The 18,955-nt window shown below is 40.2% G+C and overlaps 1 protein-coding gene across 3 annotated transcripts; it reads right to left on the reverse strand.

The window, feature by feature from the left end:
* Positions 1-10,668: 10,668 nt before the first annotated feature.
* Positions 10,669-18,572, reverse strand: fbxo3 (F-box protein 3). 3 transcript variants are annotated; one of them, XM_041781948.1, is made up of 13 exons: positions 18,471-18,572; positions 16,687-16,776; positions 16,063-16,226; positions 15,854-15,968; positions 15,566-15,770; positions 15,107-15,152; positions 14,775-14,859; positions 14,580-14,702; positions 14,397-14,512; positions 14,203-14,310; positions 13,206-13,246; positions 13,042-13,124; positions 12,811-12,949 (listed from the first exon to the last, which is right to left on the reverse strand). In XM_041781948.1, exons 1-13 carry the CDS (start codon positions 18,560-18,562, stop codon positions 12,946-12,948), a joined length of 1,272 nt encoding a protein of 423 aa, XP_041637882.1. In that variant the 5' UTR covers positions 18,563-18,572; the 3' UTR covers positions 12,811-12,945. The 3 variants fall into 3 exon arrangements, with proteins under 3 accessions (XP_041637880.1, XP_041637882.1, XP_041637881.1); XM_041781947.1 differs by having other exon boundaries at positions 13,206-13,330; XM_041781946.1 differs by lacking the exon at positions 13,206-13,246 and having other exon boundaries at positions 10,669-12,949.
* Between the last annotated feature and the right edge of the window lie 383 nt (positions 18,573-18,955).

Raw genomic sequence — 18,955 nt, forward strand, 5'->3', positions numbered from 1 at the left:
AATAGAAAAAAATTAAGAAACACAAAAACATTCAAACAAAGGTGGTTGATAGTTTGGCCAATAAACAAGAAGAAAACAAATTCAGAGACATACAAACACATTTAAAGAAATACAAAAACAACCCCCCACCCAAAAAAAAAAAATCATTTAACAAATGTAAAAACAACAACACTTACTGTTTTCCACCTGATTAAATATTTTTTGAGTCGGTGAATTTATTTGCATTTTGTTAAATGTTTTTGCATTTAACAAACATTTTAAATATTTTCAGGATTTCTAGAAATGTTTTTGTTGTTGACCTTAAGGGCCACCGTACATATCAGACTGTAATAGTACAGAAACTAACTTTACTGTGAACACTTGATTACATTCAGTTTTAAACACATTTTCCTCAAGAATCAGGCTTTACTCTGCGTGTTCAATTCAACTTTATTGAGTCACCTTAAAAACAGCTGAAATCATAAAAACAGCTCAGTAAATATTGATCCAATCACTCTTACAGTCACACACTCAAACATTCACACAAATGAGGTAACTGTGGTTGTATGTGAGCTTCATAATTGGCCTTTTATAATAAAATCTACAAACTCTCCCTTCTTTTAAGTAGTTTCAGGCTGCTCGTCTCTGCTGTTGTTTTAAAAATGGTCCTAGTCCCTTTTTTTGTGACAATGCCACAGTCCGGTTATTTAGTTCTGAGGTATTTTGATGGAGCGATGCTCTCTTCTTGGTGGTTTTTATGGGACTTTGACTCGAGTGGAGTTCCAGTAGACGGGCTGTGGTACATGACAGGTAGGACACGACTGTTTGCTCCAGAACCACTCCTCGATACACTGCAGAGAAACGAGGAGAGTCAAGGAGCTTCAGTGGTTAAAGACGGGAGCTCTACTAGAACCTTCAGTGATTTTCTCACTTTTACGTTCAGGTGCAACATTACCTCTTTGTGGAAGGTGTGTGAGCACTGCAGCTCTCTGGTTCCTCCGTTTCCTTTGTTCAGGTCGTTGTGACAGATCAGACAAACGCTGTAAGCATCGCTCTGAAAAACAAAGGTTTAGACATTTATTTATTTCTCCACTTCATAAAATACTGTACCTGCCAATACCTCAAAACGTACATTTTTCTCTCTTCAAGCTCTTTAAGATAATCTCTTAACTGAATAAAAATGTTGGCGACATTAAAAGTGAGTAGTTACCCTGGCTGCTTTCCAGTTCAATCCTATTTTTAGAAAGTTGCCAACATATTTATGCAATTTTTTTTTTGTTAAAAATGTGAATACAAATCATGTCGAAATTGCTTAAATATGTTGGCAACATTTGAAAAAGTGAAACCCTAGCAACTTGCTTGATCCATCCCCTTTTCAAAAGTTGCCAACATACTTGTGCAACATAGACAGTTTCTCTGTCTTATGGCTAAGTCTCAGGATCATGTCTAAGTTGCAGGAATATGTTGGAAACATTTGGGAAAGTGAGCTGAAACCCTGGCTACTTTCCAGTTTAATCCACTTTTTCAAAAGTTGCCAACATATTTGTGCAATTAAGCCAGAGCTCCCTCTTCTTATGCTAAAAATGACGACTACATTGCATGAATATGTTGGCAACATTTCAGTGAGATGAAACCCTAGCAACGTGCTAGTTTCATCCATTTTTTCAAAAGTTACCAACATATTTGTGCAATATTGACAACTCATGTTTGAGAGACAGTGTATAATGTAATACTGTTGGCTGAGATCACAAACAAACCATATTTTTTCTTAAAACAAAGTCAGTTCCATGAGAAATAGTGTCTCCTCCATGCCCCTTGTTGTGTTTGCTGCTTCGTCAGCCATGTCATTAAAGACGACTCGTTATATCTTCACTGGTTACTTTATTCTCCATATTCATCATAGTCACCGGTACATCCTCACTTCAGTGGCTATGGGTAACAGCAATGAGGTTTTCCTTCTACAGCAGTTCAGCGTAAAATGTAAAGTGACGTAAAGTGGGTCGCAAAAAACATCATGGCAGGAAGTCGTATACATTTCAAAATAAAACTGAACGTACATCTCTCATAGTGCTTACCAAAATAAATGTTAAATAAAGTATCTCTGGATGAGGACACAAAACTTAACACTCCTATGTCCTGGTTTCCCCCTCAGGTAGCTCGTTGTTAGTCTACGTTGAATAGTTCTGACATTAAGGCCTATTATCACATCTAAAAGCCTTCATGACACCATAAAGACATCACAGACATGTGATGTCATCAAAGGCATTCTTAAGAATCCCAGGGTAGATGAACCTCAGCTGGTCTCTGGTCTTTCTCTAACTCTAAATGTAGGTAAAGAACTCTAAAGACTTCCATTTTTTTACTTACCAGAGACATGACGTTGCGTCTCCTGAACTGGCTCCGCCTCTCAGGTGCCGTGACTTCAGGAATTGTGGGTGGGATGAGGGAGGGTCTTCGCTCTGATCCGTTGGGAGCAGTGACCTCCTGTGGCGAGGGAACGAGTCGTCTTGAGTTGGTGCGATGAAGAAGAATCCTGGCGGTTACCGGAGCCTGCATGGACGTGTGGAGGCGAGAAAGCTGCATGGCTGAGAGCGTGGTCTGGATAGAGACAAAAAGGCCGTTTACTGGTTTAACTGGTCGGCAACAATATCAGCCAACTACTTACACTACTTTTATTGTTTTAGTTCAGTTCTCAAACTGGGGTCCGGGACCCCTGGGGGTCCATAAGCCACAGCTTAGGGGTCCGCGAAATAATTCAGAATAAATTATTAAAGTAATGCATATAGGGACCACAGAGCCATAAAACAACCATACTAAACCAATTACCCCCATGTAATTCAGCTTTGAGCCAATGAAAACTCAGATATGAATGTGAGATATCATGTAAATCAATCACTCATCACAAATTAAAAAAGCACTAGAAAAAGCACAGAGTGATTATTATTTGGCTGCTCAAAGGTTTGCAAAAAGTAAGATGCCACACTCTGCTAGACAAGAGCTTGTATTGAGGTTGAAGAGTTTAAAATGCAGCATCTTTGAAGATGGCACTTATATGTTTAATCAGAGTGAGGGTTATGTGGGGGTCCTTAGAAAATTTTCTGCTCTGTAAGGGGTCCCTAGCCCCAAAAAGTTTGAGAACCCCTGTTTTAGTTAAGATCAAAGTCAGAATTCCAACATCAAAGTCAGAATTCCAACATCAAAGACAGAATTCTGACATCAAAGTCAGAATTCCAACATCAAAGTAAGAATTCCAAAAAAGTAAGAATTCTGAGATTAAAGACAGAATTTTGAAATTAAAGTCAGAATTCTGACATCAAAGTCAGAATTCCAACATCAAAGTAAGAATTCCAAAAAAGTAAGAATTCTGAGATTAAAGACAGAATTTTGAAATTAAAGTCAGAATTCTGACATCAAAGTATGAATTCCAACATCAAAGACAGAATTCTGAAATCAAAGTAAGAATTCCAACATCAGAGTAAGAATTCTGACATCAAAGACAGAATTCCAACATCAAAGACGAAATTCTGACATCAAAGTAAGAAATCTAACATCAAGGTCAGATAAAAAACTCAGAATTCTGAGTTTAAATTCTGAGATCAAAGTCAGAAATCTGGGATCAAAGTCAAAATATTGAGATCAAAATCAGAATCTTGAGATCAAGGTCAGAATAATGAGTTTGAATTCTGAGATCAAAGTCAGAATTTGGGTTTAAATTACGAGATCAAAGTCAGAATTCTGAGTTTGAATTCTGAGATCAGAGTCAGAATCTTGAGATCACAGAATCTTGAGATCAAACTCAGAACCTTGAGATTAAAGTCAGAATTGTGAGTTTGAATTCTGAGATCAAAGTCAGAATTTTGTGTTTGAAATCTGAGATCAAAGTCAGAATTTTGAGTTTGAATTCTGAGATCAAAGTCAGAATTTTGAGTTTGAATTCTGAGATCAAAATCAGAATCTTGAGATCAAAGTCAGAATTCTGAGTTTAAATCCTGAGATCAAAGTCAGAATTCTGAGATCAAAATCAGAATTCTGAGTTTGAATTCTGAGATCAAAGTCAGAATTCTGAGTTTGAATTCTGATATCAAAGTCAGAATCTTGAGAACAAAGTCGGAATTTTGAGTTTGAATTCTGAGATCAAAATCAGAATCTTGAGATCAAAGTCAGAATTCTGAGTTTAAATCCTGAGATCAAAGTCAGAATTCTGAGTTTAAATCCTGAGATCAAAGTCAGAATTCTGAGATCAAAATCAGAATTCTGAGTTTGAATTCTGAGATCAAAGTCAGAATTCTGAGTTTGAATTCTGATATCAAAGTCAGAATCTTGAGAACAAAGTCGGAATTTTGAGTTTGAATTCTGAGATCTAAGTGAGGACTATGGTTGTTCGTTTGTTTACCCTCGGTCCATCTTAATTTTCATGAATAAGATGACTGACAAACACTTTTATGGATTTTTATCCAACTTTACACAAACGTCCACTCTTAATCCAGAACCATCTGACGACCCACCACTGACCTGCCACTGCCTGTCAGTCGTTTACGTTGTACAGGTGTATAACCACCAGTCAGTAGACCTGGTTAATCTAGGCCTGAATCTTGGTCTTGATTTAAGTGTTTCCCTGAATCCATGGTCTTAATTCTCGTTCTTGTAACTGATCGGTACAGTGATTGATAGGGAGGTAAAGACAGGCTCAAACAGGCAAAAATAAACAAGACTAGAGGTTTAAATCCTCATTAGTTAACATGCTTCCCTTCAACACCCAGCTGGACCGAAGGGCTTTAACCCAGCTGAGCTGTTCTTTAGGAGCAGTAAGCCTGCAGCTAAAAATGGACCTGAACAGCTCTGGAAGATGATGGCTAACAAGACTTCTCCGTAAAAGTGGGACTCAGGTCTCTGAACATCTCTGACCAAGAAGTGGGAATCCTTCAGAGTCAACATGAGCTGGTAAACATGAAGGAACCAAACCGGTCAGGCTCAGAAAGTCAATAATTATCATTGAATGAGCTAAAACGATGCTTTCTGATACAGTCTGATACGATGTGATAAAGGACACATACTTAAATATTACACTTTATGTTAAAAATAGGAATGCACAGTATTGGATTTCTGCAGATATTTAAAAATATGTTTTAGTTTAACGCAATTTAAAGTTTGAGGATAAAAAAATGAACACATTTCAGTCCTTAAATCAGACTTTGAAGTATAGGGGATGATAATGTATAAAGAAAAAGACTTCAAGGTAAGTTGGTCCAGCCTTACACTCCACTAACTTGTTTATATGGCCAATATTTACAGCTGATAACAACAGATTTTAACAGTCAAAATATCAGTGAAATCAGGTAAATATCAGCAGAAGTGTTCATAAAAATTAACTGCCTAGTGAAATCATAATTTTTAAATTTCTGTTGCTCTGTGATGTATGTGGCGCCCCCTGTCGTCACCACGAAGCTTAACAGTTACCGCCCACTTTACCCCAAACTGTTAACTTCACCAGTAGCAGCCCACAGCTGAAATTCACACTCCACCTATAGGAGACGCTGCTAGGACACTAGAGGATTGTGGGTAATGGAGTGCTGTTGTCTGAGAACAGGAAGAAACCATGTGTTTCTGAAAGCGAAGGTTGATAATATGTGTACTAGACTGAACACATTAGTTTCACAGGTAAAGGTGAGATCAGCCAATCAGAGATGTTGCTGTGACACTCTAGGATTGTGGGAAATGTAGTAGTGTTGGCTGAGATTGCAAATAAGCCATGTTTATCTTAAAACAAGGAAATAGTGTCTTCCCCATGCCCATCTATCCCGTTTCTCCCTCAGGTGGTCTACTTGGAATGTTTCTTATATTACGGCTAATATTCAAATATAAACAGCAGCATTGACTGGATGATGATGTGGCTGATGAGGGACAGTAGGAGAAAGGGAGTGGGTGTGTCTTACCCCCCCCCAGCCTTTATGACATCATAAAGACATCAAAGACAAAAAAAATGAAACAAATTGAACACATCAAAGACGTGTGATGTCATCAAAGGTATTCTTTGGAGTTCCAGGTGAATTGACCCTGAGCTGAACTCTGGGCTTTACTGGCTTGTTAATATTTGTTAGTTTCAGGTTTTTCTTACCGGACATGGTAGTGACGCTCGACGGTCGACCCTCATCCGGACCGCCGGCCCTAGGCTGCTCCTGCTCTCACTTCTTCCCGCCTCGGATTCAGGGTCCGCCTCGCTGTCTCCTCCACCTTTCTCCTGCAGAGAATCTCCTCTGTATAACTGCATCCAGGCGTTAAAGATCTTAGCATCTTCCTCCTCATCGCCATCATCCTCTTCCTCCTCTTCTTCCTCCTCCTCCTCCTCCTCTGGCCTCTCAGCGCTCTGCTCCTCTGGCAAAAACACGTCTTCGTTTTCTGGATCCATGGCAGGGATTCGATGATACTAAAGAAGCTATTGGTCAATTTTACTTTTAAAACAGCTTTTAGTCCGCTATAGCTCTGATTATAAGGTGTTTAATGGAGCTGATGATAGAAATAAAAAAGGCTTATTTATTAACTCTATGTAAATAGGCAAAGTCGCAGCAAGGCTTAGCTAGCTTCCCGCCATTTTTTAAACAACAAAACCAAGAATACGCTTCAAAATTTAACTTCCAGCGTGACTTTTTCAGTCAGTATCACAACTTTAAGGCTTTACAGCCTCGCTATGACAGAGCAAGATGACGTTAAAGCGAAAATTAAGCAGCTTATATGAATGCTAATCATAGCTTAGCCAAATTTTAGCCTGCTAGTTAACCAGCAGAGACATTTACAGCTAAGACTAGCCAAAACAAAACAGTAAACCTTAAAAATCAAATACACGTGGGGGAAATTTAGCCCCACTGTGTCTTTAAAAGCATAAAGTTGTCAATGCCAACAGGTAAGCTAACTTATTAGCTCAGTCTTTGGCTTCAATGCAAAGTTGTTGTAAGGCTAATTGACAGTAAAACGAAACCAAATAGAAGCAAATTATCACTCTGGTCAGCTTTAACACAATCACACAGTTTTTAGCAAGGCTAAATTTGAGCTAGGATAACTTCCAACTGGGCTAATTAACAGCCAGGCTAATTTAACAGCTAGACACAGTGACAAAATTACATCTAGCAAAGTTCTAGTCAAGCTAATTGGCAAAACAAATTTAAATACAGCCAAGCTAGCTTTCACCCTGGCTAATTAACAGCCAGCCAAGGCTAAATCAAGAAAACAAGGTTAGCCTAGATGTGGCTAACTAATGGGCTAAACTAGCCACACAAAGGGAGGTCACGGGCTGAAATAAATAAGCTAAATGGGCTAATTTAAGCCCTTTAGCTGTTAGCAGTCTGGAGCTGGGTGCTTTTAAGGGAGGATGTGAGGGGGTTAGAATGGTTTGATGGATGAAGAAGTGAAAATATTATCTGATCCATAAATCCAGGCTTGATTGGTCGATCTCTCCCTGCTCTGTCTGGGTCCATTCAGGTAGAAAAATAAAATCAGTCCACAGAAATGTCCTCTACTCCTCGGTCACGTCCACTTTCCCTCTTCTGTCCCCCTTCGTTGCCGTGTCTCTCGTTTACTCTTTGCTTTCTGTGGCTCTCACCCAACCACGTTTAATCCTGTTAGTGAAGCCCTGGAGGCGGGGCTAGTGTGTGGGGATTACACCTGGCTTACTGTATGTGTGTCAGAAGCAGGTGAGAGGTGAGAGGGAAACCAGTACTGTCAATTTAGGACTTTAGGTAACAGTTCGATTAATCGATTATCTGCTTCATTGATCTCGTAAACCTCTGTGTTAACAGTCCACAGTTTGGGTTTCAAGGCTGAAATTCACATGAGGGTGAAAAGCCGTTGAAAGTGACCCTTATGGTCTGCCCTGCAAGCAATCCCAGAATGCATGTTTTGTTGAAAAGACTTGTTTCTTATAAAGCCATCAGGAGAGCTGAGCAGCACTTTACTTTTGAAATGAAACATGTTTCTTTGATTGTTTTCTTCTGTTTTGATGAACCGCCCAATCAGAAACAGGTAGAGGATGGACCAATCAGGTTAGCTCTGCCCATTGTTGCTGTGCGATTCTCCAGGAGACATTTTCTTTGCTCTCACTCAGTCTCAACTTTATCCAGTGGTTCTCTCGATCAGGGGTTCTCAACGTTGGGGTCGGGATCCCAATGGGGGTTGTGAGACACTGAGAGGGGGTCTCCAGAAGCCTTAAAAAACTAACAACGTTTTTGAATTACACTGTTGCCACTTACACCAATTTTACCCAATTTTAACCCACTTTCATCTCTTTGTCCCACCAGTTTGACCAATTATAACCCATTTTTGCAACTTAAATTTTTTTTCAATTTTAAATCCTTTTTAGTTTTATCTGCCTGTTTTTGCCACTTCTAAACCAAATATTGCCCCTCTCTGCCTATTGTTGGCTCTGTTGACACATTATTACCAATATTAACCCCTTTTACCACTTTTTAACCCACATTTCACAATCTGATATGCCCATTTTGCCCGTTTCTGACTATTTCTACCTATTTTTTGCCCATTTTATTTTTGCCACTTCAATGCCATTTCAGCCACTTTTGAATCCCCTTTTACCACTTAATATACACATTTTTGCCACTTTTATCTAATTTTTGGCATTCCTAACCCATTTCTGCTACTTTTAAAACCTGATTTCACCACCTTTCCCACCATTTATTGCCATTATTAACCAATTGTAGCTATTCTTAACATATTTTATTTCTGTTTTCAAGAGGGCTACTTACTACACAAATGAATTAAAAATTATTCATTGATAAAAGTAATTATTATTAAGGTTAAATAAAAAATAACACAGCCCCTTATCCCCTGACTGCAAGACTGTTCTTGAATGTTCATGGCTGTGTTCAACCACCTTCAGGTACAGTGGGAGTCCCTGGTCTCTGGCACCTTTATTTTGGGGGTCGTGAGCTGAAAAGGTTGAGAACCCCTGCTCTATAATATCTCGCCAGGTTTCTCTGTGGTCTGGGTGATTTTACCTCCCTGATCTGCTTGGACTCTGGTTTTAAATTGTTAAACATTCTCAGTATTTATCGTTCATCCTGTTGTAGGATTGACTAGTTTTATCTCTTAGGAAGTTTTAGGGAATGTCTGGCACTATGAGCTCAAAACATGAATGAGATACAGCAACAGAGTGGCAGCTTCCTGTAGCAGTCCACTGAAACGCCAAATATCAGGAAGTGTGAGCTGCTACAGGAAGTTGTCTATCTGTTGCTGTATCCCACTGTGATTGGCCAGGGTTATTCTCTGACATAATTTGAATGTTCTTTTGTGCAAACACCCCCATCTTTTGTTACCGTTTCGATTTAGAGCCCCATGGTGGTGGTATTTATATACTGTGGGTTTAACATATTTCAAGTTTCTTAAAATTTGTGTTTTATCAGGAAACAATGAGTCAGAAGGAAGGAATACTCGTGATTTATTTTTCCAAAAACTTACAAAACAATCCCACCAATCACATCAGAGAGAGACGACCAGCCCTCCCAGAGAGAAGGAATATGATTAACACAAGATTAAGGAAACTATGTGAAGCACCGAGCATCAAACATGTTCTTTTCAAAATAAAAGCAGTTTGTTCTAAACAGTGACCCTCAGCAGGAGCAACATGATCCAAAAAATGAAGAACTAAATGAAGTCTTTTCCACTTTAGGAACACAAACGCTTTGTTTCCACTGATTCCTGTCAGCATGTCAGTGAAGGGCGATCCTGAACCTGCAGCTCTGTGAGGCTATGTCGGTTCTTATCAAAGCTTCTATAATCCAACAGTCTCTTTATACAAATAAAATGTACGTATGAAAACATAGTGGAGGATAAAGCAAGACTTGGCGCCCTGAGTAGTGTACACTCTCTTACAGGTTATTTTAGTGTGTCAAAAACAAAGCTTATACATAATGTCTTGTATTTTATAAAGCAAGTGCATAAAAGAGGAACAGATCAATCAAAAATTGCAGCAATCATCTGTAAATTGTCTTAACTAAAAATTGGCACCAATTTGGTACCAAAACTGATGCCAGTGTTTTTGTGAAAGTTAGACAATGTGACTGCTGGGATTTTAGTTATTAAATACTGAGTTAGGGTTGTACTTTTTTTTGCCAGTGTATTAATAATATTATTATTATTAATAGCAGCAAGGCATTTCTAACCAAAGCAGAAAGAACACTGGCTACATTGTACAAACACTCTGGCAACATTTGGACAAGTGGGTGGAACTGGCAAAGAGGGAAACCCTTGCTCTTTAACTGGAACTAGAAAGTTTAACACCATCACGCCAAACATGCAAGAGGTAAGAGCGGCAAACACACAGAAATCTTGTAAGCCAGTGGACCCTGGTTCTTGGCTTGACACTTTAGCAAACTGCATTAATGGTTCAAAAATTATGAAAGTAGAGTCGACTTCTGAAGATAATCTTCATTAAGTGTGTAAGTGTAAACTTGTTGGTGACTTTTGGAAAAGTCGGTACACAGATCAAGAGCAAGGTGTTGCCAACTATGGCCAAATAGAGGGAAAGTTTATAAGACATTCTGTCCTCTGCCTATGATGATGTCATCCTTTTAAGTTCATAAGACATTCTGTCCTCTGCCTTTGATGATGTCATCCTTTTAAGTTCATAAGACATTCTGTCCTCTGCCTTTGATGACATCATACTTTCAAGTCTTTAAGACATTCTGTCCTCTGCCTTTGATGACGCCATTTTTTTAAGTTTATATGTCATTCCATCCTCTGCCTTTGATGATGACATCATCCTTTCAAGTCTATATGTCATTCCATCCTCTGCCTTTGATGATGTTATCCTTTCAAGTCTATAGGACATTCCGTCCTCTGCCTATAATGATGCCATTCTTTTAAGTTTATATGTCATTCCATCCTCTGCCTTTGATGATGTCATCCTTTTAAGTTTATAGGACATTCCATCCTCTGCCTTTGATGACGTCATCCTTTTAAGTTAATTAAACATTCCGTCCTCTGCCTTTGATGACGTCATTGTTCAGGCTTTAGAGAGGTGAGGTCATCAAAGCTTCTAAAACACAAATCATAACCTTATTTTTTGTCTTTCTACAAAGCTTATGATTTAGCAACAACCAAGACCAAACATACCATATTTCTGCATCCCTCTACTTAGGGCCATCTAAACTGTGGAATCAACATTATCTTATATTCACTAATTTGTATCAAAACAAAAAAACATCTAATTGTTCTGTTTTTTATTTAGGATGAGGCAAAGAGTCGACTCAAGGGTGTCTTTAAGAGCTTCTGTATCGAATCCTGAAGAGCATACAGGCGGAGGAAAGAAAGTCACGTTAAAAAAATCAAGCTGAATGTGTTAAAGAGTGCTTCCTAAAGAAATCCAGAGACAAAATCAGCTCCCTCATGCAACGTCATCCTTCTATGTCCAGGCAAGAAAAATAAAAAACAGACGATGTCAACACAGTTTGTCTTTAGCCCACTTCAGACCAAAGATTTCCAACAAGAGAAGTTGAAACTGAGGCAGGAGCTGGAGAGTATCCTTTCAATTGTATGACAACATGAGGGAGAAAAGCTGTTAAAGTGGTACTGCTAGCTTCTTAGCTGGTGGCTAATGAGTTCAGCAGACGTCATCTCTCTGTCATCATTGAAACACACATTTACCAATATTTCTTCCCTTATGTTGACTCTCCTTTGTTGGCAACTTTCGTAAAAGTGGTTGGTTTAAGAATATAACTGATGATCATGTCTAAATTACAAAAACACCTTGGCAAAATTTGGAAAAGTGGATGGAACTGGTAAAGGTTAAAGGTCTGCTTCATTCCTCACCAGTTTCACACACTTTTCCAAAATTTGCAAACTATAGTTTACTATTTGTTAAAAAATGGAGCGAAATGCCCCCAGCTTCAGCAACATTCTGTCCTTTGCCTTTGATGTTGTCCGTTAATGTCTACAAAACATTCCATCCTCTACCTTTGATGACGTCATCCTTTGAAGTCTTTAATTGACTTTAGAAAGATGTCATCTAAGCTCATGAAAACATTCCATCCTTGCATTTTGAATTCAGACCAGTCTAGCCATCCAGTTAGCATTCCAGTGTAGCCAGTGCCCCAGAACATTTATCAGCTAAATAGTACATTACTGTGTCCTTAAAGGGGTTGATATGAGCCATAACTGTCCCCTGAAACGCTCAAAAATGGTCTTGTTGTGTTAGAAATCTTTGGTCTGAACTGGGCAATGATGAGGAAAGAAAGACTGAAGATGTGGAACGAAGCTCAACCAGGCTGTGAAATCAAACTCAGGTTCTTATAAAAGTTGGGGGAACGTGCCCTTGGTGGAAAAGATAATTCAAAGAACCCAGAAGCCTCCGAATGAGGAACGTCAGCTCATCAAAATAACCACAGAAAGCTCCCTCCCACTAAAATGTGACTCTCTTTTCTCTAAACATGAAACAGGACGCCGCTGCAAACGATGCTTCCTGTGTCTCTACCATGATGACATCACAGCCCCGCCCTCACAGTTCGACCTTAATATAGTAACAAGATAAAGAAGAACCAGCTATAAAACGTCACCTCGTTCACATTTATTGTCTCGTTTGCGCGATCTTGTCCGTGTATGGCTCTGGCTACTACTCCCAGAATCCCCTGCTGTCTGTCAGTCACTCAGGGCGCCCTAGAAGCCTGAGTGTCATAAGTCCGACCTGCATGATTACAGTTTGTTTTCCATGACGACGCGGCAGCGTGGTTAGCAAGGGTCAGCGTCAGATGTGACGAGGGCACCACGCTCCCTCCAAGGCAGCCATGTTGATTCCTCTCAGGTTGCCGAAGTCATCGCCATCGTCGTCGTCACCGTCTTCTTCATCACCGTTGTCGTCTCCGTTGTTGTCTCTGTCGTCTTCGTTATCATCTCCGTTGTCTCTGTCGCCGTACTCACTGAACTCACAGTTGGCGTCAGGGAAGGACGTGTCGACAAACGGGTCTCTCAGCTGTTGAAAAACGCCAAGATGGCATTTAGACAGAAATTAGCTCAAGAAGAAGAAAGATTTGGAATCAAGGCGAGGGAAACCAATGCTGTTACCGTTCGCTCTGCAGGCTCTCTAAAGGGCGGACACACCATGTGGAATCGAGGGATGGCGACCTGGAATACTTCTTCTTTATTGGCTACAGGAGCAGACAGACGTCACAACAACAGACAGACAGACATTTCTATGAGATCCAGAGTAAAGAAACTGTTATCATTACCTCGCTAAAGCTGCTTTTCCACCAAGTGGTCCACTTCAGTTCTAGTTGGTAAAAACATGTAAATACCTGATCTTTATGTCCTACTTTTATTAGCATCCTTCTGTCAGGGTACACAGTGTACTTATCTGAGAGTAAAGGATGGGACAACAGTCACTGCACTCTGATTGGTCCATGAAGGAGTGGTAAAATTTAATAAAAACCAGTGGCTCCATGTTACGCTCTCTTTAACAGCTTTTCTCCCTCATATCGAATGCATGACTTTAAGAGACACACTGATCAGTTAGCTTTACGGAAACTAGTTAGATTAGAATGTCAATTGGGGGCCTTGTCTGGTCAGCATGCAAAGGCAAGGATGGAATGTTTCAGAAGCCTTCATGACATTATCTATCTAAAGACTTAAAATGGGTGACCTCATCTTTAAAGGAAAGAGTGTTGTGTTTTTTCGGGTTAGGGCTAGGATGAAGAGTCTTATCTGCTTTGATGACATCATCTTTAAAGGCAAGGATGGAATGTATGATCAGCTTTCATGACATCATCATTAACGCCGGGGTTGGAATGTATGATCAGCTTTGATGACATCATCATTAACAGCAGGGGTGGAATGTTTTATCAGCTTTGATGACATCATCTTTAAAGTCAAGGATGGAATTTTTGATCAGCTTTCATGAAATCATCTTTAACGGCAGGGGTAGAATGTTTTCTCAGATTTGATGACATCATCTTTAAAGGCTAGGATGGGATGTTTTATCAGATTTGATGACATCATCTTTAAAGGCAATGGCAGAATGTTTTCATCTGCTCTGATGACATCTTTAAATGGAAGGATGGAGTATTTACTAAACTTTAAAGGATTACATCTTATTTTTACCCTAAAGATTTACTGTCTAAATAGTATTTTTGTGTTTTCTTTGAAAGCATGTTTAGGACTACATAAGGGAGAAAAGCTGTTGAAGAGGCACCATTAGTGCCTTAGCTTGTGGAAAACCGGCCGAGTTACCGAGTCTGTGGAAGGTGTAGTGACCCTCCATGTACTCCGACGGCGTGGAGAAGGTGGTGCAGCTGGCGTACTCGTGCACTTTCCCAGGAGTCATGACGGGGAACTCTCCTGCACACAAAGAAAACTGAGCTGGTGATTTCAGCCAATCACAGCCGAGCACTACAGCTGTTACTGTGACATTTACGGCATCATACCAACCACACCGGGCCCCTGAACCACCTCCACCTTCCCGTCAGACGTGGTGATCTTCCAGTAACGACTGTCGAGCTGGCAGGCAGCTTCAGGAGACGCACTGCTCGACATCTCTATCCTGAAAACACAGGATTAGTAAAAACGAGCCGAAAACGAGCCGTTAAAGCAGAGACAGGAAGACACACCTGATACGGTAGGTGAAGAAGAAGTGTGGGGGATGGACGGAGGAAAGTTCCGGGAGGAAGGAGGTAGAAACGGAGACGGTGATGTCACTGGTGGTCGCCACACAGCCTTTATCGTGGACGTATCTGCAGAAACAATAATGACGTTTTAATGAGACTCTTTTTATCATATCCATATACGGTATGTCTATTTTTTACCTGAAGATCTGGTCTCTGATGATTGGATATTCTCCAGTGACCACGTTGTTGACGTATGTCGTGAACCACTCCAGGAAACACGAACCTAAATGCAGAAAAAAAAAAAAAAAAAAAAAAAAAAAAAAGACATTTGTACAGATTATACTCTGGAGTTTCCTTTTTGCTGAATCATCTATGAGCAGCTGTTAGCTATATTCTTAAAACAAAATAAAATCGTCCTCTCTGATTACTTGTTTTTTTAGGCTTTTATTCTGGAGGGACATCGTCAACGTTGATGTATATAAAATATGACCTTTATGATTGTTAGTAATGATGGAGACAGGAGAACAGACCTGTGATGAACATGTCGATGACTGAAGGATCTCGAGCCGTCTGATCCTGAAAAACAAAAACAACCAACATCACGAACATTACAGGCTTTATTTTGGAGTCTCTGCTGATACTCATGCATGAAAAGAATCTGGTACAGCCCAACTCTTCATCCTCTTTACAAAAGTTAATCCAGATTACAGTTAAAGCTTTGTGTTTGGATGTCAGAGCTGTGGCAGCAAAAAATAGAGGAGATGTGAGAGTCTTCATTTCTGTTGTTTTTGGGCATAGACTGAATGCACACTTTCTCTCCATGATAAAATATCTTAAAGCAGATGACAGCACCACTCCTGAGGCTCTAACGCTCCCAGACTTCCAGGTCAAAGCCTGGTGCAGAGGGCATCTGAAGACCTAGTCTAACCCCGTTCACTCCTCTTCTCACTGCTTGTAATGCTGAGTTAGTGAGGGACATTTTTACGTACAGGGCAGGGGTAGAAGCTCTCGTACATCCGCCGTCCCTCGGCCGGCTGCAGCGCCATGTACTGACTGAGCCCCGTGTGGAAGCAGAAGGTGAGCGGGAGGCAGCGTCTCATCCCCTTCCTCTGCTGGAAACCCCCGGCCGCCGTCTCCACGTCCAGCAGCACCTCAGAGCGGTAGTGGTTAGAGAGTGACATGCTGCCCATCAGCCTGAGGAGGGCGACAGTGAGCAGACGGGTAGTTAGAAAGAGAGAGAAACATGCTCAGACAGACACCATCAGACTGATACACACCCAGGGATCACCAGTTTCTGCCCGTTGTGGATGCGATAGGAGCAGCGGTAATCGTCTGGGAGTTTGAAGCCGATCTGAGCCTCGATGTCGTTAAGCTCCGCCTCTGTGGCGCCCTCTGGTTGAGGAAACAAACATACACAGACCATTTTAACCATGGGTCAAGTTTGCCTAAGTTTTATTCACATTCACATCCTGATGTTCGTGGTCACCTTTGAGTGACGCAATCATGCGGGGACATCTCTGCTGCAGGAAGCTCTTCAGCTGCTCCCAGGCTTTCTTCAGAACCGGGTAGTACTGCATGTACCGACCCAGGTCTGTGTAGTACTGTTTAAAGAGGCAGTACCAGGAAACGCCGCTCTGCACACGATCCACACTGAAAACACACAAAAATATAAATGAGCTTCAGCTTCACGGAAAACTAACCACAGGATGTCTACTGGAAGCTGCCGCTCTGTTGCTGTACCTCATTCATGTTTTGTGCTGCTTACTGGTGATAACCACAATTACTCTATATAACTCTGGCACCCTAACACGCCCCACTAGACATTTCCCAGTCAAGAGAGTCCAAACATGCTGTCTGGCTCTGCCAACCTCTTCTTGGTCTTCTTTAAACGGAGGATTCTGTTCAATAAAATCTGCCCCAAGGTTAAACCACAGTGAGTGATCCACTCTGTGAAGACTGCAGCATTAACCAGGAAAGCCACTTTAACTGCTTTTCTCCTCAAATCAAATCCAGTCACGTCAAGGTTTTTACCTTACATCTGTCACACTGGTTCCTGCAGCTGTAAGTTAAACAAATACATATTTATGTTTGCATAATGATATAAACTTACTCTGTGAGCAGCCAGTGTTTGGAGCAGAGACGTTTCCACAGTGGGTTGTGTTTGGACAACTCATTCAACCTCCTGCTGACAAAACTGCAACTACAAGAGGAGAAGGACACCGAGGAACTCTTTAGAAATGAGACCATTTTTTCAGCATTTTTCCCAGATTTTCACAATTTACCTCCGTTACTCTTCAACATTTGTGTCATTTTCAGCAATTTACAGAAGGATTTTATATCCCTAACCGCTACACTATTACACTCTAAAGCAGGGTTTCTCAACGTTGGGGTCGGGACTCCCTTGGGGGGTCGCGAGACACCGAGAGGGGGTCTCCAGAACCCTTAAAAAAACTAACAACATTTTTGAATAACACTGTTGTCACTTTAAACCAATTTTGCCACATTTGAACCTGCTGTCAACACCTTTTCCCACCAATTTGACCAATTATAAAATATTTTTGCAACTTAAAAAACATTTTTTCTCCATTTTAAACCCTTTCCAATGTTTCCCTGCCTGTTTTTGCCACTTCTAAACCAAATATTGCAACTTTCTGCCTATTGTTAGCTCTGTTGACACATTATTACCTCTATAAACCCCTTTAACCACTTTTTTTGCAAGATTTCACAATTTGAGATGCCCATGTTTGCCAGTTTCTATTTCTGCCTCAGCTAACCATTTTTTTTGCCCATTTCACTAAATTTGCACATATTTTTGCCACTGTAAGGCCATTTCAGCCACTTTTGAATCCCCTTTTACCACTTAATATAAACATTTGCCACATTTATCTAATTTTTGACATTTCTAACCCATTTCCGCTACTTTTAAAAATCTGACTTCACCACCTTTCCCACCATTTTTATGCCATTATTAACCAATTGTAGCTATTCTTAAAATATTTTAATTCTGTTTTTAAGAGGGCTACTTACGACATAAATGAATTAAAAATTGATTCTTTGATGACCACTTTCAGGTCCAGTGGGGGTCCCTGGTCTCTGGCACCTTTATTTTGGGGGTCGCGGGTTGAAAAGGTTGAGAACCCTTAAGATTTCTGCTATTTTCACCATTTATTTATACTTTTCAGCTGTTTTCCACTTCGTTTCAGCATTTTCTGCTGGGAAAAGGTCAGATCCAACTCTCTCTCTTTGACAGAATTTAAATTATAAGGTGAATTAGGATCATTTTTAAAACCACACATAAGCTCCTGTTGAATTAAGGATCCTAAAATGAGCTGGAGATGAATCCTGCCTGTTTTCTCCAGTCTGAACAAACAGCTGATTAGTGTTTACAAACGTAAACACTAATCAGCTGTTAGCAGGAGGCTAACCAGTGAACATGATCTCTATCTGGATCTCACAGCTGCTCAGACATATCTGAGCTGCATGACAACAACAAAAACAGTCTGTTATTTAATAATGAATCCAGCAAACGTCGGTATATTTCATAATTCTCCATATTTATCAGTAATTTCCAGTAAATAAACGCTACCTTAGATTATACATGGGGCGATCTTATTGTTGACGTCTTTCACTCCTAAATGTCTGACACTCACTTCATTTCACATCTACTTTGCTGTAAAACACTGATATTTGTCTTTATAATGGTCTGTTTTGAGACATACTTCTCTCTCTCTGTGTTTTTGTTGGTTTTAGCTGCTGTTAGCCTAGCCTAGCCGCTAGCCTGCTGCCGTTTCTCGGCTCGTTTCCGTCTCTGTTTTTATAAAAATATTGTTAAATTTGTGGAAAACTCCAGCAGAGTGTGAGGGGTTGTGCTGTCTGCGGGTTTGAAGTACATACTGGATCAGGTCTCTGAAGCCCAGGAAGGATAAAATGTGCAGCAGCGGGTCTGAAGGAAGCTGATCCATCCGCAACTCCGAGGAAGCAGCCATTGTTAGCAGCAATTCTTCTTCTTCGCTGGTCTTTAAACGGCAGCGTGTAAAGAGTGTTTGCGCCACCTGGTGGGAGGACTGTGAACAACAGGACGTTTGTCAACATTTCAGCCTTTTATATAAAAGTTAGAAAATAAATAATTAAACGGAAGGAAAATTAAATTAACTCGGAATAATGCGATAAAATGTAAAAAAGATGAGATTAAAATCAAACATTACTATGTAATATAACATATAACTAGAATAAGTATGAAATAAAATGTAAAATCAGCTTCAAATGACAGTGTGAGATAGAAAATCACAATTATGAGATAGAAATTCAAGTGTATTAGATTACAGTTCAAAACTATGAGATTAAAATTGAGATAAACACTCAAAATTCTGAGATAACAA

Source organism: Cheilinus undulatus, linkage group 24 (assembly GCF_018320785.1).
Source record: "Cheilinus undulatus linkage group 24, ASM1832078v1, whole genome shotgun sequence".
Classification (NCBI taxonomy): Eukaryota; Metazoa; Chordata; class Actinopteri; order Labriformes; family Labridae; genus Cheilinus; species Cheilinus undulatus.

What these genes read in the sequence shown, in the direction of transcription:
- fbxo3 (XM_041781946.1), bottom strand. Translation starts at nt 18,562, where the DNA reads ATGGCTGCTTCCTCGGAGTTGCGGATGGATCAGCTTCCTTCAGACCCG. An exon ending in CATGATTGCGTCACTCAAAG is followed by an intron (nt 15,969 to 16,062) that starts GTGACCACGAAC and finishes TTCCTCAACCAG; the next exon opens with AGGGCGCCACAGAGGCGGAG. An exon ending in TCAGGGGCCCGGTGTGGTTG is followed by an intron (nt 14,311 to 14,396) that starts GTATGATGCCGT and finishes CTTTGTGTGCAG; the next exon opens with GAGAGTTCCCCGTCATGACT.